The 27825-nt window shown below is 41.2% G+C and overlaps 1 protein-coding gene across 6 annotated transcripts in view; it reads right to left on the bottom strand.

Annotated features, from left to right (window-relative positions):
* ENPP2 (ectonucleotide pyrophosphatase/phosphodiesterase 2) overlaps window positions 1–27592 on the bottom strand; it is a 116703-nt gene extending 89111 nt beyond the window's left edge. For 2 of the 6 annotated variants that reach the window (XM_063643527.1, XM_055287127.2), the window contains exons 1-2: window positions 27332–27491; window positions 9268–9288 (exon numbers count right to left, since the gene is read on the bottom strand). In XM_063643527.1, coding sequence (XP_063499597.1) covers window positions 9268–9288; window positions 27332–27352 — 42 coding nt within the window. In that variant the 5' untranslated portion in view covers window positions 27353–27491. Of the gene's footprint in view, window positions 1–9267; window positions 9289–27331 lie in introns of all 6 variants that reach the window. The other 4 variants (XM_055287125.2, XM_055287123.2, XM_063643524.1 and 1 more) reach the window with 3 other exon arrangements.
* Window positions 27593–27825: the final 233 nt, after the last annotated feature.

Genomic DNA, 27825 nt, shown 5'->3' on the forward strand with positions numbered 1-27825 from the left:
GTGCCACCACACCCAGCTAATTTTTTTGTATTTTTAGTAGAGACAGGGTTTCACCGTGTTAGCCAGGATGGTCTCGATCTCCTGACCTCGTGATCCGCCTGCCTCGGCCTCCCAAAGTTCTGGGATTACAGGCGTGAGCCACCGTGCCCGGCCTTTTCCTCCCAAACTTAAAACTTTTCTGTTTGGCTTCCTATCAAAGCAGTTCTCAAAGTATGGTCCCTGGACCAGCAGGGTTAGAATCACCTGGAAACTTGCTAGAAGTGCAAATACTTGGAGCCTGCCTCATACCTACTGAATCAGAAACTCTGGGGTAAAGCCCAGAATCTGTTTTCGCAACTCCACCAGGTGCTTCTGATGTGAGTTTAAGGACCGCTGACCTAGAGGGTAAGTTCAAGCTGCTTAACCAGGCTCATAGAACCCTAGATCCAAAACTAAACTCCCTGAATTCAAATCCCAGCTCGACCACAGTTTAACTGTGAGACCTTATATGACCCTTAGGCAAATTACTTCTCCATCCTAAAACTCAGTTTTCTTGTCTGTTTCCATCTCGTAGGATTCTTGAGAGTATTACATGAAATAATCCATGTAAATCACCTAGCACAATGCCCAGCATAGAATAGTGTTCATAAATGTTAAGTTTTCTTAATTAGAGAACTATTTTCTGTTCTTTGATTAAGTTGTGCTCTTTCATACCTCCATTCCTTAACATACGTTGTTGCTTTGGCCTAGAATGCCCTTCTCTGCCTAATTTCCCTGGCAAATACCAACATATTTATGAAAATTCAAGTCAGGTGTCACTCTGCTGTGAGCCTCCCCAGTTTTGCCCTCATCTTCACACAGAACAACAATGAACTGTGTTACCATATTGTCTGTAATCTCTCTTTTTTTTTCTTTTTTTTTTTGAGACAGAGTTTCGCTCTGTCGCCCAGGCTGGAGTGCAGTGGCACAATCTTGGCTCACTGCAACCTCCGCCTCCCGGGTTCAAGCAATTCTCTGCCTCAGCCTCTGAAGTAGCTGGGATTACCAGCACCCACCACAACACCCGGCTAATTTTTGTATTTTTAGTAGAGACGAGGTTTCACCATCTTGGCCGGGCTGGTCTTGAACTCCTGACCTCGTGATCCACCCACCTCAGCCCTCCAAAGTGCTAAGATTACAGGGGTGAGCCACTGTGCCCAGCCTGTCTGCAACCTCTTTTAAGGCAGCTCCATCCCTTTTGATCTCTCCAAATGCAGGGACCAGTTATCCTTGCACTTCACAGAGCTTTTCACCCTGCCTGGAATATAATAGGAATACAATAAATATTTCCCAAGTGAACTACTTGGCACAAAGAAATTTGACTTGTAGTCCGTCCTCTGTTACTCACCAGCTTTGTCACTGCAAACCCAAGCCTCTTCACTTGTAAAGGAGAGTTAGCAGGCTAAGTGGCTTTTAGCCATATTTTTAACATTAAAACTATGTTTCCAAATAAAATCTTAAAATGAATACTTTTCTCTCTTAGGGTTCCCTGTTTTTTCAGTATTTCTTGTCTCAGGAACAAAAGCATAAATTCTTAGAGAGCAGGGGAAAAAAGCAATGTGCTATAGAGAATAAGGGTTTGGATTCTGTGCCCGGGCGCAGTGGCTCACACCTGCAATCCTAGCACTTTGGGAGGCAGAGGCGGGTGGATCACCTGAGGTCAGGAGATCTATGCCAGCCTGGCCAACATGGCGAAATCCCGTATCTACTAAAAATACAAAAATTAGCTGGGCGTGGTGGTGGGCGCCTGTAATCCTGGCTACTTGGAAGGCTGAGGGTGGAGAATCACTTGAACCCAGGAGGCAGAGGTTGCAGTGAGTCGAGATCATGCCACTGCACTCCAGCCCAGGCAACAAGAAAAAAACTCCGTCTCAAAAAAAAAAAAAAAAAAAAAAAAAAAAAAAAAAAAAAAGTTTGGATTCTGGAGCCCAGCTGACTTGAGTCTGCCAGTTTCAAGCAGGAGACCTTGCTTAACTTCTCTAAAACATAAGTTTCTTTTAAAAACTAATTGTTCTTTCCACACAGGGTTGATATGAAGACCAAATGATGTAATGGATGTTAAGCAAGTACCTCAGTGCTAAAACACACAAAATAAACAAATATTCCCCATTACTCTATATATAAGAGAGTAAGGTCTGCGTCATCTGCTATCATGCTCTCAGCATCTTCCAAAGTGCTGGGCATAGAGTGCTTAGTAGTGACATAGGTTCTAAGAAAATCCCTTTATTTATGGAGAGATTATATGTAAGTAAAGTTAATAATGTTTCAATCCACCTTTTTCACATTCTTTTTAGCCTCATGAGAAAATGAGCAGCTCTTATGTGGCAAAGGGTAGGGTGACTCTAGAAACAGCTTTGAAGGACACATTTCAACCACAATAATAAAGCCCCTCTATTTGGATTGGAAAGCCCCAAAAAGTTGAGCTTTAACTCAGTGAATGTGTTTGGATTCAAACCTAAAAGGAAGTTTACACTTGCCGCTGCAAAGGTGTCATCGTGTGCTTACCAGCACAATGGAACTCTCTCAGGGAGGAAGCAAAACTGCCATTTCTGTGATTCCCCTTGCAATCATACAACAGTGAAGGGCATTCAACAAACTAGGAAGAGAAGACAACTTCCTCTGCCTGATAAAAGGCTTCTACAAAAAGTCCAGAGCTAACATCATCATATTTAATGGTGAAAGACTGAATGCTTTCCCCTAAGATCAGGAGCAAGACAAAAAATGTCTGTTTTTACCACTTCTAGTCAACTTTGTACTTCCAGCCTGAGGAATTAGGCAAATAAGTAAATAAATGAATGCCATCCAAATTGGGAAGGAAGAAATAAAGCTATCTCCATTCACAGATCTTGTATATAGAAAATCTTAATGAATCTACCAAAAATAAAAGGTGAAACTAATAAAAATGAGTTCATGAATGTTGCTTGATACAAGACAAAAATACAAAAATCAGTTGTATTTTTATACACTAACAATAGACAATCAAAAGTTAAGAAGAAAATTGGATTTATGGCTGGGCGCGGTGGCTCACGCCTGTAATCCCAGCACTTTGGGAGGCTGAGGCGGGCGGATCACGAGGTCAGGAGATCGAGACCATGCTGGCTAACATGGTGAAACCCTGTCTCTACTAAAAATACAAAAAAAAAAAATTAGCCGGGTGTGGTGGTGGGCACGTGTAGTCCCAGCTACTCAAGAGGCTGAGGCAGGAGAATGGCATGAACCTGGGAGGCAGAGCTTGCAGTGAGCCGAGATTGCGCCACTGCACTCCAGCCTGGGTGGCAGAGCAAGACTCCGTCTAAAAAAAAAAAAAAGAAAAGAAAAGAAAATTGCATTTATAATAGTATCAAAGATCTAAAATACTTAGAAATAAATTTGACAAAATAAGTGAGATTTGCACACTAACTATTAGAGAGAATCATTGAGATATATTAAAGAAGACCTAAATTTGGGAAGATCTGCTTTTTCATGATTGGAAGACATTATTGTCAATATGGCAAGAAAGTGAAAAGATGGGCCGGGCGCGGTGGCTCACGCTTGTAATCCCAGCACTTTGGGAGGTCGAGGCGGGCGGATCACGAGGTCAGGAGATCGAGACCACGGTGAAACCCCGTCTCTACTAAAAAATACAAAAAATTAGCCGGGCGTGGTGGCGGGCGCCTGTAGTCCCAGCTACTCGGAGAGGCTGAGACAGGAGAATGGCGTGAACGTGGGAGGCGGAGCTTGCAGTGAGCCGAGATTGCGCCACTGCATTCCAGCCCCAGCGACAGAGCGAGACTCCGTCTCAAAAAAAAAAGAAAGTGAAAAGATGACCTACGGGATGGAAGAAAATATTTACGAATCATATAACTGATAATGTTCAAATATCTAGAACATATAAAGAACCCTTACAACTCAGCAATAAAAAGACATATAATCCAATTTTTAAAAAATGATCAATGGATTAGAATAGACATTTCTCCAAAGATATACGAATGGACAATAAGCAAATGAAAGTTTGTTCAACATTGTTAGGAAAATGCAAGTCAAAACTGTGAGATACCACTTTACCCCCACTAGGATGCTAAAATTTAAAAGACAGTTAATACAAACTGTTAGGAAGGATGTGGAAACATGAATTGTAAAATGATGCAGTCACTTTGGAAAGCAGTTTGGCAGTTTTTTAAAATGTTAAATATAGAGTTACCCATATAACTCAAAAGTTCCACTCTTATGTATATACCCAAGAGGAAGTAAACCTACGTCCAAACAAAACTTGAACACAAATGTTCACAGCAGCATTACCAACTGATGAATGGATAAACGAAATGGGGTATATCCATACGGTGAAATATTACTCAGCAATAAAAAGGAATGAAGCCCTTATATGTGCTTCAACATCACAAACCTTGAAAACATTATGCTGGGTGGAAGAAGCTAGCCACAAAAGCCACATGTTTTATGATTCCATTTATATAAAACACTTAGAACAGGCAAACCCACAGGGGATAAAAGGTCAATTAGCAGCTGTCAGATGATGGGGTATTGACTGCTATCGGGTATGAGTTTTTGTTTTGGAGTGATGAAATGTCCTAAAATTGCATAATGGTGATGTTTGCACATCTCTGTAAATATATTTAAAACCACTGAAATGTACAGTTTAAAAGAGTGAATTGTATAACATATAAATTATATCCCAAAAGAGCTATTTTAAAAAAGAACTGAGATTATACCTGCAGAGAAGCAAATTCCAAAGCATCTGGATGCACAGAAAAGGAACATTAACCCTGACTTTCAGTTCTCAGGTTCATGCATTCAACGTTGTCCCCAGAGTCAACCCGGTTATCCTCTGAACCTGATGATTAACAGGAGGACTGATGCATTTGAGTCATGGTGTGGACTGCTCTTAACGAGGCCCTGTGTGTGTGATGAAACCCTCTGCATCCCCCAGAATTAGAAGAACTACTGGGACTTTGTCAGAGCAACTTGGCCCTCTGCCATATCTCTTTCATCAGGTTTTCTGTTTCATTTTACTTTTAAATAAAACAGTCTAGAAGACACCCTAGTTCTAGCGTACACATCTCAAGTATCCTGAAACTTAATGGCAACAAACTGTAAACAGAGTTTGTGGGGCCGTTGTGAGAATTTAAGAACAATAATACCTTTCATTTGGAGAATACTTCTTTAAAAAAAAAAAAAAGCCCTATGAACTAGAGTTAATGTTAGATAGATCAAGGCTCACTCACTCTTCCAACTTTGCAATCAATAAAACAGAAAGGCTGTCCATAGATATGTCACAGAGCTAAAGGACCTCTGACAGGGAGATCAGGACAGCTCATATGGCAGATGGGCATGTATTATAATGGTTGAATTATAGATAGGGGATTTTTAAGTAGATAAAGAGGGGAAGGGCATTGCAAGCAGAGGAAATTCCAGGAGCAAAGACTCAAAAATTTCAGAAAGGGAGAAGAGAAAAGAAAAAGCAAATATGTATACATAGTACCACATTTGACATGGAACAGACATTCTTTTAAGTGGTAGCTAGTATTTGGTAAGTGTTTGCACTTCGCCAGGCAACCAACTTGGGACATTTACATAGTGCATAATTTAATATTTATAAAACCTTCACAGTATTATCATTGTCAATAGATAAGAAAACAACTTCAAATATATCAAACAACTTGCCCAAGTTCAAGCGCCTATTAAGTGGGGGAATCATCTTTTCTCTTGATTTCCCAATAAGAATTACAAAACTGGGAAGACCTCAAAGGAATGGGAATTTCAACTGTGTGCTGAAAGAAACCTGAGTCTACTAAAGGCAGAGGATCTGATAGATGTTTGATGAGTCTTGATACTTGATAATGTTTCCTAATTCAGAAGATAATAGAAGCCACAGATTAACCTTTATTGTAGGCTGACCTTCTTGTGACCCCCAAAAAGAATAGGTTGCAAATGAAAAAGTGACCAGAACCTTGGGCATCCTGGACATGTCATTTCAAAATCCTAAGAGCTCAGAGAGAATGCTGGTCATTATCAGACAATTGCCTAAATTTTGGAAACCAGAGTTTTCCAAATTCAAATAATAGTGGTTCAACACAGATTTAGTAAGCATCCACTGCAGTATTAGCTAATGCTTATTGAAAGCTTACTCTGTGTCAAGTACCACTTGATATCAAGGATAGTAAGACAAAAGGCATGTTTTAATCGGGAGATTGTAAAGTGTCTTAGTCCATTCATGCTTCTATAAAAAAAACCATAAACTGGGTGGCTTATATATAACATAAATGTATTTTTCATAGTTCTGGAGGCTGGGAAGTTTACGATCAAGGCACCAGCAGATTCTGCGTCTGGTGAGGACCCCACTTCCTCATAGAAAGCTGTCTTTTCATTGTAATCTCACATTATGGAAGGGTAAGGGTCTCTGTGGGGTCTTTTATATAAGAACATTGACCCATTCATGAAGCCTCTACCCTCATGATTTAATCATCTCCCAAAGCCCCCACCTCCTTATATCATCACCTTGGGAGTTAGGATTTCAACGTATGAATTTGGGAAGGACATAAACATTTAGACTATAGCAGGAAGTCAGCAGTTTGTTAAAATGCCATATCCTGAGAATTGGCTCCCTCAATCTATTCATCCCACATCCAGGCTGCCTTCGTGACCTGCAGCTTTTTTGCATAAATGGTTATAGAAAGAGTTTATAGACTCTGCCGACTATGCTCCTGAGATTGTCGTTATGCACATGAGATTTGGACAGCAGAATTGATATCCCTCTTCCTGTCCCTTTCAGCTGGTTCTCTGTGCAAACAAGATCAGAAATGACAGGTTTTCTGCAATATTATTTCAGTATCTATTCTCCAGCTTCCTAAGCATCAAGAGACACCCGTGGAGGTGACAGAGATGGTAGCCTCCTGATTCCTGAATCACAGATGTAAGATATGCTCTTGAACTCAATATTCCAGTGATAGGTAGCCGCCACATAAAATGTGCCATGGACTGAATCAAACTTCAAAAATATATCGACAGGTTGAAATCAAGAGTTTAAAAAATAAGATCTGAGAGAGACAGCCAGATCAATCTATCTGGGACAACATTCTTGAAGCAGAATACAAAATTTAGTTATACAACCTTGCACTAGGAGAGACCAGCACTAACAGCAATTCTTGTAAAAGAAACCCAGGCATTTGGGTTACCTGCAAGCTCTATAGAAGCCCATGTCTGGCTACCACCCTAAATGACTTCATTTTATCCTAGGCTTCTTTAATAATGATTACTGCCCACATCCAGGAGAGGAAAGTTTCAGCTGAGCCTAAACAGACTCCATCTAGATTGTGTTCACCTCTGGATAGCTCATTTTAAGAGGTCACTACAAAACTAAACAGCATGAAGAGAGGCATGACCAGGATGAGGAGAGGTCCTTATCACTCAATCAATTCATTAATTCACTCATTGGTTTGTTTATTTACTCAGCAAACTTCTATTGAGCACCTAGTATATGTCAAGCATTGAGGATGCAGACTCTGCACCAGCAATCCCACATTTTAGTAGGAGAAGAAAATAATGTCAAGTAGCTGATAAATGATAAAGAAAAAAGAGCACAAGAGCAAGAAAACAGAGGAGTAATGGGTGGAGCTATTTTCAGTTAGGCAGCAACAAAGATCTCTCCAAAGGGATGACATTTGAACAGAGACCCAGATGACGTGAGGGGGAAGCCAGGTGTCTTGGAAAAAATAGCAAGTGCAAAGGCCCTGAAGTAGGAGCAGCCCGGTGTGCTCAGTGAGGCCAGTGTGGCTGGAGTGGAGTGACAGACGAGGCAGCAGTAAGAGACAATGTCAAAGAAGTAATTGGGAGCTAGTTTATGCAGGACCTTACAGGCCATAATGGAGGCTTCATGTTTCATGTTGGATGTGATGAAAAGCCGCTGGAGGGATTTAATCAGACAATGACATGGTCCAATTTATGTTTCAAAAGTCTCACTCTTACTGCTGCTCAGGAAATGGATATTTAATGAGCACGCTTGTGACTGTGCAGCCTGAACGTATGGCATAGATGAGGGGAGAAGGTGGGTGTGCATTGCCCTTCCTCAAACATTTGAAAGTTAATGCAAAATGCACAGGTTTTATTATGCATCTCTCTATATATTTTTTATCTCTATATATAATATGTAATATAATGGATTACATATTATTATACATCTATAGAAAATATTATATATTAAATATATTATATATCTTTATAATATTTTACTATGTTATAATATTATCTAGAGAGACATATATATTATATTATATATTATGTGTTATATATCTATATAACATGTACAGAGATATATATATAATATTATATACAGAGATACATATAATATAAATATCTATATATAATATTAGGTATTCTATATATATTACATTTATTATATATCTAGATATATAACTATTATGTATATATATAAAAGATATATATAGATATATATTATATTATAATACTAATACCAATATTATATAGTATATATAATACCAATATTATAAGTATTATATATAATACTTAATATATAATTATATAGAGAGATATATCTCTGTATAATATTTAATTTATAATTATATTATATAGAGAGATATCTATACAATATTAATATCTAGATATATAATATAAAATATAGTATAAATTTATATTGTATTTATAAACTTAATATAAATTATATTGTTACATTATATAATATGTTATATATCTATCATATTATTATGTTATATAATATGTTATATATTTATTATATATAATAAATATTAGAGAGAGAGAGAGAGGGTCTTGCTATGTTGTCCAGACTTGTCTGCAACTCCTGGCTTCAAGCAACGTTCCTGCCTCAGCCCCACAAAGTTCTGGAATTGCAGGCATGAGCCACCATACCCAGGCTCCCATGCATGCTTTTTCTAGGCAAACTAGAAGTTACAGAGAAGCATATTTTGTCTCATAAAAGAGATAATGAAATAGTTATAAAAAATGAACTAACAGTCACTATTCAGCAAAGGCTAGGTGGTGGCCGTCAGGATTTCTTAAAAGGTATCTGAATTCAGAAGCAGTTTGGCTATACAACATCTAAGCTTCTTTCCAACTCTAAGCATCTACTATTTTTTTCTCTTCTTTAAACTCTCTCAGAGAGCTGAGTCCTCTCCCTATAATAACCAAAAAAGAGTTACTCAAATTAAATTAAATAATCAGAATTTGGTCTTACTTTTTCCTGGATAAATCAAAAGGAAAGGTAAGGATCTTTATACATACCTTGTTCTTACTTTTCACCTCCTAAGGAAACAGAGAGAGAAAGAAAATATTGGTATGCACAATATAATGTATGCCAAATACACAGAACACTTGTCAAAGGTAAGCTAAGAAAAGAAGAAAGAAACACATTTCACAAAATCCTATGATGGACTTAAGCAAGAGATGAAGCAATGTTTTTTTGGATTGATCAAGAAGACAGACATACGATAAGCTGACCAAGTTGACCTGACATTGCCTCTCTGATACGTCTGTGTCTCTCATAATCCTTTGTAAACAGAGAGTCACTGCATATTTGAAATACAATTACCTCAGATTGCCACCAGAGTATTATGCAAGAGAATGCCAGAAGTTCTGGACCTTATGTTGCCCTGCTAAGCTTCCATTGCTCTTATGAGAGATGCTGTACAACTTGTTAATTGCTGAAAATCTGGACTCTCTGGCTTGGTTAGAATCATGACCTGGCTGCTCACTAGCTCTATGGACTTGACTGAGTTAGGAACCCTCTCTAGACCTTCATTTCTTCATATGTAAATGAGAATGCATATAATCCCTTCCTCATAGGGTTGCTGTGGGAATTAAATACAATAATCCATGTAGCATTAATTGCTAATAATAGTAGCCACCATATTTCGAAGAACTAAAGTGTCACAGATGTTGTACAGAGATTATCTCACTGAATTCTCTCAATGATCTTGCAAAATACATACTGGTTTCTCTTTTTTGCAGAGGCTCACAAAAGTTTAAGTAACTGGCCCAAATTTACATACCTAGCATGGGACAGATTCAGGTCATTCAAATTCAGGTCCGCCCAGCCAGAGCGCAGTTTCTAGGTATTTCTTGCAACAGCACACTATGCAATGGGACATTTAGTTTTATTACTATTAAAAGAAACTCCTCCAATCTCTCATGTGAGGGGCAGTTGAGAAGTTTTTCCCTAGTCTCTTTAAAAGTTCAGAAGCAGAACTGATTCTATCACGGACAGTTTCTCATTTTGCTCCCAGCTGCAAGTTGGAGCCACTATACCAATACTGTCTTTGTGTCATCTGACTGATGCAGCTGGTTTTGCATGCCTTTTAAGTTTGGGGCTGGGTAAATCCTGATCACAGACTTGTAGCCTATGGCCTCATGTGATAAAATATTTTGCAAAAGATGCTGTTTTTCTCCTTTTTTCAATCTTCCCTCCCTTTCTGCAGCTATTTCCCTTTCCTCCTAAGAATTGATAAAAATTCAGAAACCCTTATTTTTGCAATTAATCTCATGTGACCTTACTATTGACAATGGCCTGGTTGTTTCTCCCAACTATAACACAATTGATGACATGCCAGTGCTAAGAACAAGGATCGCCGACTGACAGAGCTGGGAGCGATCTCTCTGTATTGGTTCCTCTCACGGCACCCACCATATTCTAATGATAATAATGATACTAAGCGCAGTAACAACTACCATGTACCAAGAGCCTACCATTTGCCGAACATTTAACCTAAGATTGACCATTCATTTATTTATTTGTCCACTTACTTACACAGCAGCATATTTTACTGAGAATCTACTATGGCCTAGGCACTGTTCTAGGCACAAAAGAGTCTGGCAACTAACACAAGAATCCAAGTCTCTGCTCACAGAGCTTACATTTTATTGGATAGAATAAAACAGAAAATATATAAATATATTAATTGGTAATGACCGAATACAGTTACCTCCTGAATTACACAAATAAGGCAGTTAGAATTATCATATTTTATAGATGAAGAGTTTCAGTAATTTGTGCAGTCACCACATCAGTGATACAGCAGGAATTTGCTATATTCTGATAATAACAGTAATCAATATCACAGCAATGATTGTAATAGTTACCATCTATTAAGGTAGTTATAGAATTGCATGAAGTATTTATATAATATCTTTTTTTATTTTATTTTTATTATTTTTTGAGATGGAGTCTCATTCTGTTGCCCAGGCTACAGTGCAATGGTACTATCTTGGCTCACTGCAACCTCTGCCTCCCGGTTTCAAGAGATTCTCCTGCCTCAGCCTCCCGAGTAGCTGGGATTACAGGCACCCACCATGCCCAGCTAATTTCTGTATTTTTAGTAGAGTCAGGGGTTCACCATGTTGGCCAGTCTGGTCTCGATCTCCTGGCCTCAGGTGATCCACCCTCCTCGGCCTCCCAAAGTGCTGAGACTACAGGCATGAGCCACCGCTGCTAGACTATAATCTCATTTTATGAGTGAAGAAAACAAGACTCAGAAGGATGACATAATTTGATCAAGGCCACACAGTTAGGCTGCGGTAGAGAAATGATTTAAACCCAGTCTGCATAGTTCAAAGTCCATGATTTTTACACCGTACCATGCCTCCTCTATTGAGTTTGTTCTATTGGAAATTCTTCTTACTAAACTGAAAGTTTCTCAAGAACAGAGATTTCATCTCCATCATCTCCCGAAAGTTCTACAATATCTGGCTTAGAAAGTGTTGAACTTTGTATGTCGAAGTCTGCCGATTCTAATTTCCAGTTTTTCTCATCGTCCCTTAGCAGTGGGTTGCAGCATGTAATTAGCGATGCAGTCAACATGACTTTTGAACACCAGAGTGCTAAAGGACCTTCAAAGTTCACGATGCAATGGCAACATGCTAGCATCAGCCTAACCTCTCTGAAATACCCTCATTCCCAACCAGGCTTGTGACCTGGACAGACATGTGTGCCTCTTTATTAGATGTGTGTTTGTCTAGGAATGAAAGGAATCAACAAGTGGGATGTACATGCCCTGCATTTCAATGAGAGCTGTCATCCTATGGCGTGAAGGGGGCATTGTGATGAATTGGAAGAGTGTGTGGACTCTTGCTGTCTTGCCCCAATCACAGGCTAACAATGCTTTTCTCAGCATTCCTCAGCATTGGTGTTCACAGCTGCACAATAGGATTTTGCCTTGTGCATTTAAACACACAACGCGGCTAAGCCATAGTAAATTATTAGAATGGGTGAATGAACGATTTTTTGTCTTGTTGTTGTTCAAGTTCCTTCACGGCAACGCAATACAGTTACATATAGATGCTTGCAGAGGAAGTTTAATGTTTTTGTTAAGATTTAGTGAAAAGTAGACAGTTTTTAAAATAATAACACATAATATTGATTATGTGTTTACTATGTGCCAAGCATTTGTTTTAAATACTTTATATTTCTTTTTTCAAAAATTGTATTTCAGATTTGGGGAGTCCATGTGCTTCTTTGTTATGTGGATATTGCCTGTGTAATGGTAAGGACTGGGGCTTCTGTTTTTGTTGTTTTTTTAGACAGAGTCTCAGCTCTGTCACGCAAGCTGGAGTGCAGTGGTGCAATCATAGCTAACTTCAGCCTCAAACTCCTGGGCTCAAGAGATCCTCCTGCCTCAGCCTTCTGAGTAGCTAGGACTACAGACATGTGCCACCATGCCGGCTAACTTTTTAATTTTTTGTAGAGAAGAGGTTTCACTGTGTTGCCCAGGCTAAAAGCAGACAGTTCCTAGAGTCAGGCACATCTAGGTTCAAACTGCAGCACTGCCACTTTTCTAGCTGGCTAAGTTTGGAAAATGTAATTCCTCCTATTTCTCCACCCCTGCTTTCACTGGATCCTCGGTTCTCAGCTCAGACAGAGACCTTCCCTGACCACCTTATCCCCTCCCATTCACCCTTCTCTCCACTGTGCTGATGCCTTGAGCACTCACCCAACTCCTGACATTGTCCACCCCAGGCCACAGGACTATAAGCTCCACCAGTGTAGACACTAAGTCTATGTCCCTCCCGTTAAGTCCCCAGACCCCAGCACTGTCCCTGGCACACAGGGACGTTCAACTAACATTGCTTGAATAATTTAACAAAGGAAGAGAATGCCGAAGAAAGGGGAAGGAAGATATAACTGGAGTGTGGAGGGTTGAGGCAGAGGAGAAAAGGGATCAGGCAACTCCCTGCAGCTTTATTCTCTGTCAGTGGCAGCAGGGTTGCTGGGCCCTTCTACCTCCATCCCTCCCCAACCTGGGCACCCAAGACCAGACTTCTTGGCTGGACACAGTAGCTCACACCTGTAGTCCCAGCACTTCGGAAGGCCAAGGCAGGCAGATTGCTTGAGGCCAGGAGTTCAAGACCAGCCTGGGCAACATGGCAAAACCCCATCTCTACAAAAAAAAATACAAAAGTTAGCCAGACATGGTAGTGTGCACGTGTAATCCCAGCTACTCAGGAGGCTGAGACATGAGAATTGCTTGAACCTAGGAGAGGGAGGTTGCAGTGAACCAATATGGTGCCACTGCACTCTAGTCTAGGCTACAGGGCAAGACTCTGTCTCAATTAAAAAAAAAAACAAAACAGAGTTCTTAAGAATTTTGTCACTTCCTAGTGCAGTACTAATCCCCAACCCTAGAAAAATAACACTATTTTCTTACCCCTGTTCCAAGGCACCCAAAACATGCTGGAAAAATTACAAAACCCTGCTAATGTTATCCACACACATTCACGCATTCATGAGGCTTCACTTCAGCAAAGCCTCCAGGCTTCCCTGCCAGGACTTTGACTCCATCATATTATCCATCCATTGACTAGTTCATGGACAATGTCTCAAGCCTTCCAGTCCCATCCCTCTCAGGGAACAACTTTATCTCCTAATCTCGTCAGATGATCAAGGCCATTCTAATATGCTTAACACACCACACACAGGTTTTATTCCTAGCGATTCCATAAGAAAATGCTCTTCAAAGGGTGAGGAATATTTGTGAAAAAACTGATTGCTTTTCTTGCTTTTGCCTAAGGATCAAATTATAGATGGAGGTGTTTCTGAGGAAAATTGCTTGTCTTGTATTATTTAAGAAGGCCATTTTCTGGCAGCCCTGACTACATTTTTAATCAATCTGGAGCCACTGGGAATGGATATTGGGACTATAAATATCAGGGGTAACAATAACAAGAGGTTCAGGGTTCAGCAATCACTGGATAAACATCTTATCTCACCACAGGCCTTTTCAAGGCAACCCTGGCTGGCCAAGGGACTAAGAAATGCAGACAGGCCAAAGTACAAGCATAAATATAAATATTGAGAAGCTGAAAATGTATCTCTCCTAGCTATCGTCTGAAAAGGAGGGGCCACTGTGCTCTAGTATACACATAACACTGTGTTACATATATACCTATGTAACAAACCTGCACGTTCAGCACAGGTATCCCAGAACTTAAAGTAAAATGAAAAATAATGGATGAAGAACCTGAATAGACATTTCTCAAAAGAAGATATACAAAAGGCCAACAGGTACAGGAAAGATGCTCAACATCACTAATCATCAGAGAAATGCAAAGCAAAACCACAGTGAAATATCACCTCAGACCTGTTAGAACAGCTACTCCAAAACATGAAAGACAACAAGTGTTGGCGAGGGTGTGGAGACAAGGAAACCCTTGTGCACTGTTCGTGGAATTGTAAATCAGTGCAATCATTAAGGAAAACGGTGTAGGGACTTCTCAAACAATTAAAAATAGAACTGCCATATGATCTAGCAATCCCACTACCAGGTGTATGTCCAAAGGAAATGAAATCAGCACGTTGAAGAGATATCTGCACTCCTATGTTTATTGCAGCATTATTCACAATAGCCAAAATATGGAATCAACTTAAGTGTCCATCAACAGATGAATTGATAAAGAAAATGTGGTATATATACACAATGGAATACTATGCAGCCTTAAACAAGAATGAGAGCCTGTCATTTGCAACAATCTGGTTGAACCTGGAGGACATGATACTTAATTAAATAAGCCAGGCACAGAAAGACCAATACCACATGATTGCATTTATATGTGGAATCTAAAAAAATCAAACTTATGCAAGCAGAGAATAGGATGGTGGTTACAGAGGCTAGGGGTGGGAGAAATGGGAAGTTGATGGTCTAAGGGTACAAAGTTTTAGTTAGAAAAGATATCTTATTCCTCCAGGAGGAATAGGTTCTGGAGCTCTATTATACAGCATGGTGACTAGGGCAAAATCATGTATTATATACTTGAAAATTGCTAAGGGAACAGATTTTAAATATTCTCATCACCAATGATAAGGATGTGAGGTGATAAACTAATGTTAATTAGTTTGTTTTATATGTATACATTCAACAGTGTATTCATGTATCAAAACTTCATGTTGTATCTTATAAATACATACAATTTTTATTTGTCAATTAAATAAACAATAAAGTAAATTGCATAGTTATATAAACAAATAATTTTATTTAGAATCTAGACCAATGGGTCTCAAAGTGTGAACCCAAACCAGTCAAAATAGCATTACCTGGGAACTAGTGCAAAATGCAAATCCTCTGCCCACACCAGACCCGCTGGATCAGAAACTTTAGGGGTGGGGCTCAGCAGCAGGTGGTCAAACAAGCCCTCCAGGTGATTCTGATGCAGCTGAAATTTGAGATTTACAGATCTACATATTTCTATTTCTAATAGCACCCTTTCCTAGGACTGTTTTTCTGAACCAGCTTTTTCTTTTCACTGTCTTTTGCTTTGCAAGTGTGAAATAAAACTTTGACACGTGCTGGAGAAAACAACAAAAACAGGCAGGACAGTATCTGGCCCGCAGGCCATAGTTAACCAACCCCTGATTTTGAGCATTGCAACAGATAATGTATGGGCTTTGCATGATCCCTAGAATATAAGTCATTGAAAATGGGTAGTATAGGCCAGGCACGGTGCCTCACGCCTGTAATCCCAGGACTTTGGGAGGCCAAGGGGGGAGGATCACTTGAGGTCAGGAGTTCGAGATCAGCCTGGCCAACATGGTGAAACTCCGTCTCTACCAAAAATATTTTTTTTTTAAATTGGCCAGGTGTGGTGGCGCACACCTGTAATCCCAGCTGCTCAGGAGACTGAGGCAGGAGAATCACTTGAACCTGGGAGGTAGAGGTTCCAGTGAGCCAAGATCACGCTGCTGCACTCCAGCCTGGGCAACAGAGTGAGAGACTCTTGTCTCAAAAAAAAAAAAAAGAAAGAAAAAAGAAAAGAAAATCGGTAGTACAATTGTTGCGGTTCCCACAAAATGAGCGTGCTTTTTCAAGTTAGGTCAAAAAACAAAATCCCAACCAAACTCAAGGAAATTTAACACATTGTCAGTAACCTCTGAAGTCTTACTTGCGTAAATGCATAATTTTCATAGACTTTTAAAATATTGAAAAATTATTAACACTCCACCTACAAAATTATCTTACAGATAGCGTTGCCAGGTCCAATACTTTTTTAGTATTTTCAATATCAGGGGTGTATTTATCCTAAAAAAGTATACATTGTTTATCTGAAATTGAAATTTAACTGGGACATCCTGGGATTTTGTTGTTTTTGTCTCTTTTGTTTTGATGATTTTTGCTAAATCTAACAACCCTACCTATAGATCTCTTACAGTTTCACCATCTGGGAACCACTGGTTTTATTGCATAACAGGGGTAACCTAACACAAGCAATATTTTGTTCTTTCAGGGAGGAAAAGAATTGCATTCTTATGGAATTATCCCCAAGGTTAAAAACTAATAATTCCCCTGTGTAGAAGCCACTGAAACACTCTGAGACAACCAAGCACTCTGCACTCACAGGTGCCAAGAACAAGCTTAGGTCACCCAAGGAAAAAGTACAATAATCTTGCATTTGTTCCTGCTGATTAAAGTCAAGCAGCTTCCAGGAAAATGTAGGCTTCCCTCGCGCCACTATGTTGAATTAATATCTGAAGAGTATTAATGATGGAAAAACTCAAATATATCCAACATATCCAAAGTTTTGCAGTTGGATTTGTGGGTAATCAAACTGTGTACTGAGAAAGCCTATTTTGTTAGTAAACAAAGTTTCTAAGTAGAGACGAAATATTCTTTGCAAGTAAACACAGGGGCGTAAATCAAGGATTCCTGGTAAATATTTGATAATGATGACGCACAGGCAGAGTAGGTGCCTTCAGGCTTCAGATATAGTCCAACAAGAGGGCTTATAAAATCATTCTCATGAAAGTTATAAAAATGGGGAAATGTGGCTCAGCATGCTACAACCTATGTCTTTTCAAACTTCAGAGAAGGAAGATGGTATTTGACATGTCCATGAAGATGAACGCATTGAGTTTTAATTAAAAGACCACAGTATTTAGCATCAGAAGACCCATGTTTGAGTTTCAGCACTACCGCTTCCAAGCCGTGCAGCGTTGAACAATTCGCTTAGTCTCTCTGAACTCTATTTTCTCTCTCTAAAACAGAGAGGATGAGAATTCCCATCTCACACGCTTCGGTCAGGGTCAAGGAGATAATAGAAATGAAAATGCTTTGCAAGTCGTGAAACTGCAAAGCACTCTCCCGATCATTTCCATGAAGAAGAGCAAACTCTCTGGTGACTGGGAAGTGAAATAATGTTGTACTGAGTGTTACCAGCTGAAACCATGCTAAGGACATTATTCTTTCAAGAAATGTGGGTTAGTTAGCTCAGGCTGCCATATAACAAAGTAGCGGGTGGCTTAAACAATGAAATGTATCAGCCAGGCGCGGTGGCTCACACCTGTTATCCCAGCACTTTGGGAGAAAGAGGTAGGCGGATCACTTGAGGTCAGAGTTCAAGACCAACCTGGCCAACGTGGTAAAACTCCATCTCTACTAGAAATACAAAAGTTAGCCGGGTGTGGTGGAACACGCCTGTAGTCCCAGCTACTTGGGAGGCTGAGGCAGGAGAATCGCTTAAACCCAGGAGGTGGAGGTTGCAGTGAACCAAAACAAAAACAAAACAACAACAACAAAAGAAGACAATGAAATGTATCGTCTCACATTCTGGAGATGAGAAGTCTGAGATCGAGGTGTTGGGCAGCAGGATTGGTTTCTTCTGAGGCTTCACTCCATGGCTTGGTAGATGGCCATCTATTCCCTGTGTGTGTTCCTGTGTCTAAATCTCTCCTTTTTATACAGACATCAGTCATATTGGGTTAGGACCTATCCTTATGGCCTACTTTAATTTGAATACCTCTCTGAAGACTCTGTCTCTAAATAAGGTCACCTTCTAAGGAACTGGGGATTATGACTTCAACATTTGAATTGAGAGAGGATATAATTCAACCCATAACAACATCTTTCATTTATTCTATTAAAAAGTGGTCAAATGGGTTCAGAGTGTGTCCCAAAGCCTGCTTCCCCCTCAGATAAAAACATTCCACTCTACAATGGACACATTCCTGTTTGTTGGGTCTTTAAGACGATAAATTATTTACTTTGGAATGAGGATTCAAGTCTGTGGCCTCATACCTTCTCCAAACACCAAAACACTAGGCAGTGCAGTGCCCCTGTTTTCACAGAAATGCCTTTATTCTGTGGCAAACATGTCACTCTCCCTTATATTTAGCTTATGAATGAAATTATGTCTCACATTGATACAAAGGCACTGAAGTTTTTAGATTTCAAACTCAATTTTTTGTTCAAGAAACTTACTTATCAGTTATCAGTCCCTTCTGTACTAAGCCTACAGGTTGTTGTCACATTCTCAAATCAGACAAGGCACCTTCATTAACTTATAGGACTAATAAGTATATACACATATATAAAAATCTCATATATAATCGATATATGTAACATAAAATAAAAATGACATTTTTAAAAGCAAAGTTAGCCTTTTTTTAGCTCATCCTTTCTTAGTGACTCAATATCCTTCTTTCCATCAATAATTGTCTTGCCATCTTAGAAATATATAAATGTCCCAGACCAAATGGATGCATAAATGTTTGTCTTGGGAGTTGGTCATTATAGCTCTTTTTGCAACATCAAAAATGTGGAAATAGCCTAATATCGAGCAGGAGTTTGCCAAACAAATCATGAGAAGGCTACATCTAGAATACAATGCACCCATTGAAGATTATGTTTTTGAAAAATATATAATGGCATGGGGTGATATTTGTGGTATGCCATTAAAGACAAGCAGGTTACAGAAGGCTATGGACAATTCCAATTTTTAAGACTACATACACATAAAAGAATATAGAAGGGATATTCATTAATGAGTTAATATGCTTATCTCTAAATAGTGAGATTGTAGATAATTTTTGTTTCTTCTTTGTACTTTCCTTTTTTGATTTTTTTTCCACAAAATGCATGCATCACTCATATAATGAAAATATGAGGCCGGGCGCGGTGGCTCACGCTTGTAATCCTAGCACTTTGGGAGGCCGAGGCGGGCGGATCACAAGGTCAGGAGATCGAGACCACGGTGAAACCCCGTCTCTACTAAATATACAAAAAAATTAGCCGGGCGTGGTGGTGAGCGCCTGTAGTCCCAGCTACTCGGAGAGGCTGAGGCAGGAGAATGGCGTGAACCCGGGAGGCGGAGCTTGCAGTGAGCCGAGATTGCGCCACTGCACTCCAGCCTGGGTGACAAAGCGAGACTCCGTCTCAAAAAAAAAAAAAAAAAAAAAGAAAATATGACCTTTTTTAATAAACGAAAATTTCCCTCTGAAAGATTATTGCTTCAAACAAAGCACCATTCATTCCAATGGGTTACTGTATTTTTCAAAGATCTTAGTACCTTACTTCTAGGAGATGATAATTTAGGGAAAGGGCTCAAAAAAGTATAAAAATAATTATATATTCAGCAATATAATGCAACTTATCACATTATAAAAAGACAATTTAAAAAGAAAAAAGGCTGGGCATGGTGGCTCACACCTGTTATCCTAGCACTTTGGAAGGTCAAGGCGGGCAGATTATCTGAGGTCAGGAGTTCAAGACCAGCCTGACCAACATGGAGAAACCCCATCTCTACTAAAAATACAAAATTAGTCAGGCGTGGTGGCACACGCCTGTAATCCCAGCTACTTGGGAGGCTGAGGCAGGAGAATCGCTTGAACCCAGGAGGCGGAGGTTGTGGTGAGCCGAGATCAGGCCATTACATTCCAGCCTGGGCAAAAAGAGCAAAACTGTCTATAAAAAAGAAAAAAAAGCTTAATGAAGGACTCAGCATTTGATTTAGATTAGGACTTAATGAAAAGGTACATTTTCCAGGAGGTACATAGAGGATGGAGAGGAAGGGTATCCCTGACACAGGAAATGGCATAAGTAAACCCACTTGTAGTAAAATGCCTGATCTACTCTGAGAGTAACAAATAGTTTAGTATGAGTAGTTCATGGGAATTCTAAAAGAATGTCAGGGGTCGAGGCAGGAAAATCAAGTCATAGGGCTGGATGGTCATAAAATTTATTGTTCAAACTAAGACCCTTTCAAGCATGAAAAAGTCTGCTGTTAATAGCTGCAGGAAACAAAAGCATACACTAGGACAGTGCCAGGAAACCAGGACATATGTCCACCCAACAAAGGACTGGATCCCAGGATGCCTTAAATGCCAAGCTCAGATATGTGAACTTTATACACAGAATCTTGAAATCCTAGGGTTGAAAAGAAATGTAAATGCCCTCCAGCCTGGCTAACCATATTCCTGCCTCTCCAACTTTTCCAAGAATTGCTATCAAGGCTTTGTTTAAATTTCTCTGTGACAAAGAACTCGTTGCCTTGGGATGCCTGTTAGAAAATTCTTTATTGTATTGAGCTGAAATGTATCTCCTTGTGTCTCTTATTTATTTGGCTCATTCATTCATTCATCCTGCCCTCTCAAAGACAAACACAATGATTATCTCTCTCCACATTAGAGGGAAAGACAGACACGTGACCCTCTAAATCTTCTCTTTTGCAGGTAAAATGTCCTGTACCCATCCTTCCTACAGCATTCCTGCAGTCTGTCACTGTACTCTTATAACTCCTAATTAGCTTTTGAATTAATCCACTCTTGTCATCTTCCCTGCTACCCTTTTGTTTAGGGCCACCATCTTTTCTTCTTTCTATGACACAGTGCCTCCTAAGTGGTCTCTCTCTTACCAGCCATCCTTCCAACTCATTGTTCACACTGCAGCCAGATTGATCTTTCCAAGACCCCAAACCGATTGTGACACTGGCCTGCTTACAACCTTCATTGGCTCCCCATTTTCGTAAAGATCAATTACAGCTTCAGGAAGGACAGCGTCATGCCATTCTGGCCTCAGTCACCATTGCAGTCTCATTTCTTTCCTCCCCTCCCCTCCCCTCTCTTGCATTCCTTCTTTAGTCCCTTGCACAGCCCACTGAAGGTACCGACACCTCTGCTTGGAGCCCTCTTCCCTCCATCACCTTCACCTTCCTCATCTTTACTCAGCCTTTGGGTCTCAATTTAGATATCACTTCCTATAGAATGTTTACCCTGGTCCCATTAAGTCTAGATTAAATATCCCTTCAGGTGGTCTCACGGGGACCTAAGCTTCCCCTATCAAAGCAAGTATAATATTGAATTAAAATCACCTGGTTCCTCATCTAACACCTCCGCTCCGTTGTAAATACCATGAGATCAGGTCTTCTTCAGCACTGTTGTCTTCAATATCTAGCAGAGTGGTTGTCACATAGTAGGTGCTCAGATAATAATAGACAATGCAGTTGCTAATAAATTAATGTATAGCACCCAGAACTAGATACAATTGTTCTAAATATGGTCTGAACAATACAGAGAGCAACGACTATCATGTCTCATGTTCTATACTTTAGACATCTTTTTTTTTTTTCTTTTTTCTTCTTTTTTTTTTTTTTTGAGACAGAGTCTCACTCTGTTGCCCAGGCTGGAGTGCAGTGGTGCAATCTCGGCTCACTGCAACCTCCGCCTCCCAGTTCAAGCAATTCTCCTTCCTCAGCCTCCCGAGTACCGGGGACTACAGGCGCTTGCCACCACGCCCAGCTAATTTTTGTATTTTTAGTAGAGACAGGGTTTCACCATGTTGGCCAGGATGGTCTCCATCTCTTGACCTTGTGATCCACCTGCCTCGGCCTCCCAAAGTGCTGGGATTACAGGCGTGAGCCACTGCACCCGGCCTCTAGACCTCTTTTAATACAACAAAATTCTATTTTAAAAGAAACATATCACTACTGATTTTATCATCAGTTTAAATCTCTAAACCTTAACTATATAAAGCTGCCACTTCTCTCTTTCTGTCTCTTCCTCTTTCTGTCTCTTCCTTTCTCAATCTCCCTTTCCCTCTCCCTCTACTTCCCATCTCCCTCTGTCATACACATACACACATACCTAGTAATTTGCAATTGAATTTTGGGATCCACACATAAGACTTTTTATATCCGTCTCTGCACACACACACCCCAAAAATTAAAAGTCAAAACAGATTATAACTTACTGATAACTTTTAGACTCCTAATCCTTATGCCTTTTCTCTTAGCAAATGGGAGCCTTATATTATGCCTTTATAGATATCGATGATGCTGAATAAACAGGAATGAAGACAGAGGCCAGTAGCATGCCACTAAAGACATTCACATGTCAATCCATCTCTTAATCAGCTCTCCTTTAATAAATGCATTCAACCAGTCATTAATCCAGCCCATATGCACTTTTCTAATCCAGAAGAAGATCACAGAATCTGTGCCTTCCTGAAATCAATGCTGTAAACTGATTAAAGTGTATTGACTGTAACCATGTTCCAGGTGCATTCACATACTTTATTTTAGTTAAATCTTCCAGCATCTATTATTCCTTTTTAACAGATAATAAAATCATCTCTCAGAAAATTACACAAGTAGCAATTGCCAGAGCAGGGATGTGAGCTCAGGTCCTGTGACTCCAAGCTCATAGTCATTAGCACACATGATATTGGGATCATCTCAAAAAAGAAAACATGCATAATTTGACTTATGCTGGCTCCACTATTCGCCACCTACTTCACTCTCCCAAATATCTGTGGAATTAATTAATTCCTTTGATTAGAGATTCCTAACAGGAGGTTCATTACAACTCAAAGGAGCCTCAGAGTTGACTTGTAATGAACCCACTGAAAGTTCATACAAAGTGCAATATGTGGTATATCCTGCATTTTTTTCTGAGAAGAGTAGTGTGTATCTATACCTGAAAAGGACCTTGGTCTCAAACAGTTTGAGAACAACTTCAAGTTTAAATAACTCCCTATCAAAGTTAATCATCATTCACCTTTCTGTCTGAAGGTTTAGATTGCACACATCTCTCTTTTTAGGAAATCAAAACTGCATTTTCTTATCTCTAGCATCCCAAATTCTCCATCACTTTCTAAAGAGTTTTTAGAGGGCTTGCCCACTGGCCCATTCTGAGGTTCTGGATGCCTTCTCTGAATCAAGCTTATCAAAGAACTCTCAGAAGCCCACCTATCTAGGCCTTTAGTGTCCTTGTCCCATGCCAGGTTCCAGCCTAAGGAGGACTCCTTTGCCTTCACAAAGTCAACAGAGACAAAACTGCAAAAGGCCTTTCTTGCAGCTCTTCCTTGGGGAAGGTTAGGATAGGTGCAATAGCAATAGGAGAAGCCCACCTGTTGAGATGTGAATTAGAGAGGGAGCTGATAGACCAAGAGACTCGAGGCATTATTCTCAAATACCCAGAAAGTCTAAATCTTTCCATTGCTAAATAAGTAGAAAACTATGTTTTCCCTGACAATCATGCTTAATCTTTATTCCTTAGCATATTATGGATGATAATTTCCTGAAAGCTTCTGTATCTCTGTCATCTAATTCAATGCTTAAACATAAATAGTCATTCACAAAAACTGCACAAAAATTCATTGAGCATCCCAGCTGGGTCTAAGCACTAACTGTAATGATACTAAGACAAAAAGAGTTGATCCCTAAGGTCTGGTGTGGGATGGACGAGTAAATAGATAGTTGTAATAAAGAATGGTAAGTGCTCTGACCCACAGAAATAAAGGAAGCTCTGGGAGAACAAGAGGGGGCCACCTAACCCATTAGGAAGGATGATCCGCATAGTTTCCAAGAGAAAGGGGGCCAGGCGCGGTGGCTCACGCCTGTAATCCCAGCACTTTGGGAGACCAAGGCGGGCAGATCACGAGGTCAGGAGATCAAGACCATCCTGGCTAACATGGTGAAACCGCATCTCTATTAAAAATACAAAAAAATTAGCTGGGTGTGGTGGCGGGCGCCTGCAGTCCCAGCTACTTGGGAGGCTGAGGCAGGAGAATGGCGTGAACCCGGGAGGTGGAGCTTGCAGTGAGCCGAGATCACGCCACTGCACTTTAGCCTGGGTGACAGAGTGAGACTGTCTCAAAAAAAAAAAAAAAAAAAAAAAAAGAGAAAGGGGCTTTCAGCTGGGTCTAAATAAAAATAGAGGTTAGACACAGACCTCACAGACATACAGAAAGAAAGTCTTATTTAATAAATAGTTTAACATGCCTAAATTCATATATGATATGGACAAAATGTATATAAAATGTACAAAAATGGTGCATAAAATGTGGAGAGGGAGTGAGTAGTAAAATATAACAATGAAGAGGAAGGTAAAAGGCAAGTTGTGGAGAACGTGTATCCACCAAAATTATTCTTGAAAGAAAATAAAAATGGGAATCTGCTGAAGACTTTTCCAAAAAGAACTGCATGATCATATTATACTTTAGAAAGATCATTTGACACAGTCTGGGCACAGTGGCTCACGCCTGTAATCCTAGCACTTTGGGAGGCCGAGGCGGGCAGATCACTTGAGGTCAAGAGTTCAAAACCAGCCTGGCTAACATGGTGAAACCCCGCCTCTACTAAAAATACAAAAAAAAATTAGCAGGCATGGTGGCTAGCACCTGTAATCCCAGCTACTTGGGAGGCTGAGGCAGGAGAATTGCTTGAACCCAGGAGGTGGAGGTGGCAGTGAGCTGAGATTGTGCCACTGCACTCCAGTCTGGGCAACAGAGCAAGACTCCATCTCAAAAAAAAGAAAGAAAGATCATTTGACACACTGTGGAAACAAAATGGAGGTATGAGCCGGGCGCGGTGGCTCACGCTTGTAATCCCAGCACTTTGGGAGGCCGAGGCGGGCGGATCACGAGGTCAGGAGATCGAGACCACGGTGAAACCCCGTCTCTACTAAAAATACAAAAAAATTAGCCGGGCGTGGTGGCGGGCGCCTGTAGTCCCAGCTACTCGGAGAGGCTGAGGCAGGAGAATGGCGTGAACCCGGGAGGCGGAGCTTGCAGTGAGCCGAGATCGCGCCACTGCACTCCAGCCTGGGCGACAGAGCGAGACTCCGTCTCAAAAAAAAAAAAAAAAAAAAACAAAAAACAAAAAACAAAATGGAGGTATGAGCTGGGCAGGACTGGCCCCAGATGAGACTAATGGGAAGTTGTGGCCAGAATGGAATTTGAGGGAATACTGGCCATAACTATAACAGTGGTGGGGGAGGTGGAGACACAGGTATGTGTATGAATTATACTCAGCAATGACAGTAGACAGGGCTTAGTGATGATTGTCATGAATGAAAGGGAAGAAGTCACCTAGGGTGATTCTGTTGTGTCTGACTTGGACAACTTGAGAAATTCCATTTGCAGTGGCAAAGAGAAGAGGAAGAGCAGGCCTGGGAGAAGAAGGGAGAAGACAGATCCAGGTCCTAACTCGGTGATTTTGAGGTGCTCTATGGAACATCAAAGTAGAGATTGGAATTTTAGAAGAAAGATTAAGCTAGGTTTGGGAGACACCATGTATCTGTAGTGGTTGAAGCCACTGGAGTGGATGAGATTATCCAGAGAGACTGCAGGATGACAAGGGAAGAGTCAAGAAGAAAGAGCAGTGCACACAAACATTTATGAAGTGAAGCCCTTTAAGTATTCAATTGTAACTCAAAAGGTCAGAAGGGAGCCAGGGAAGCATGGGATGGTAGCATCCAGGACAGAGTCAAAAACGGAGGAGGAAAGGACCAATAATTCAAAATGACACAGAGGCTGTGTGTGTGCGTGGGAGTGGGGGAGTTGAAAATGCTCTATGGTTTTGCTACAAGGAGGTCTTCGGCGGCCTTGCCAAAGGTTGGCCCTCAGAGGTGAGGGCGGACGCCAGGTGACTGGGTGTGAAGGAGCAAAAGGGTAGTGAGGACATGTCGGGAGACAGCAAATGCCACCCACACTCTTTCAAGGAGTTTGGTGGGAAGAGGAGCAGAAAACGGAGGTGGCAGCCAGAGGTGATCACTGCAGGGGAAACCGGAAGCTCCATTAAATACCTGATGAGCAGAAGTGCAGAAAACCTCTTGTGCACCGTGGAACCGGGTATGTGATAAATACATAAGCAATACCAGAATCGGGTTCCCTCTCCATCCTGCTGGGCACTAGAGCGGCTTTTGTTTCCATTCCCTCTATCAGTGAGAAGTGGCTCGTGCTTCACTTGTTAAAATGAAACCAGAGTGTGGAAGCCCAGCAATCGCTGGAACCCTTTGACCCCCGCTCCGCACCTGAAGACCGGCTGTGCCGGTGCCCGCTGCCCCGGCGGACGCTCCCCAGTGTTCACCCTTGGAAATTTCCAAGTCCAAATCAAAAGCACCCATAATCAGTTAAGACCCAAGGCTCCCTCTAGTCTTATCCAAAATTAGCCAGATTCGTTTGAAAGGCTTGTTCAAATAGAAGAGGACAAAGGGCCAAGAGACTGGCTGTGCCGAATTGTTCACGTCAATCAACATCTTTGTGGAGCCTGCGAGGGGCGCGTTGTGGGGAAGGGGCTCCCTCCTTCAGGGATATGATTCTGTTTCCTGGAGGCAAGTGTGGGAGTCCAGAGGACATTACTAAACATATTGTTTTAAAAATCCCCGTCCTTCTTGCCAAGCCTCTGTCCCACCGGTAATAAACAAGAAGCCGGGCCCGTCTCGCCGCCCAGGAGGGCAGAGCTTGCAGTGCCCTGCGGCTGGTAAGGCTAAGTAAGGGTCGCCCGCTTGCAGTCTGGAGCCGTGGTGAACCGAGAGTCTTGCAAGTTGGACCGGCTCGCTTTCCAGAAACCAGAGGTAAACTCGATATTTACAAACTCGTTCTCTGGCAATGAAAACTCGAAATAAGTTGAGCTCCGCATTTGCGCGCCTGCAAATTGCTCCAGCTGAGTGCACGGGAACGCAGCCCAACAGGGACCGTTTTCCGGCAAACCTGGAGGCCCTCTTTGCAAGGTTTCTCTGCTTGACAGAATGGCAGCTGTGACCCGGGAGCCCAAGCAATGGAGGACGGGTAGAGAGAGGCGCATACCGTACCCGATCGGCGTGGCGGGTCATGCTGCGGGAGTCTCGGCGTCTGTTCCTGCCCGGGCGCTGCGGACGCGGCCTGGGCTGCAGCCCCGCGACCTGGGAGCTGTGCTCGGGACGGCTGCTGCGGACTGCTCTTGTTTGCACTGGCCGTTTGCTTTTGGGCTTTCTCCAGTGCAGATGTAGTCAGGGGGCCGCTGTCCCGGGGGACAATGATTCCATTGGAAGCTGGCCTTTGACAAGACACACACATGACCTTTGACTAAAATGGCTTTGGGGAAGGAAAGTGTCGGGAGGCTGAAGACGGGGCTTCCAGCGCCGCCATCCACATTCCCACCCCCGACAGTGCCTAGTTAATTTTTCATCTTTCAAGGAGAACCTCTGTGAGGTTTGGTTTGCCATTTCTCTTTCCTTCTGTAGGATTCAGTCTGTTTCCAAAAGGATTTCGCAGCAGAAGTTTCCTGCTGTGTTGTTAATGCATTCCCTGAACTAGCATTTCCAGG

This window comes from Symphalangus syndactylus, chromosome 7 (assembly GCF_028878055.3).
Source record: "Symphalangus syndactylus isolate Jambi chromosome 7, NHGRI_mSymSyn1-v2.1_pri, whole genome shotgun sequence".
Classification (NCBI taxonomy): Eukaryota; Metazoa; Chordata; class Mammalia; order Primates; family Hylobatidae; genus Symphalangus; species Symphalangus syndactylus.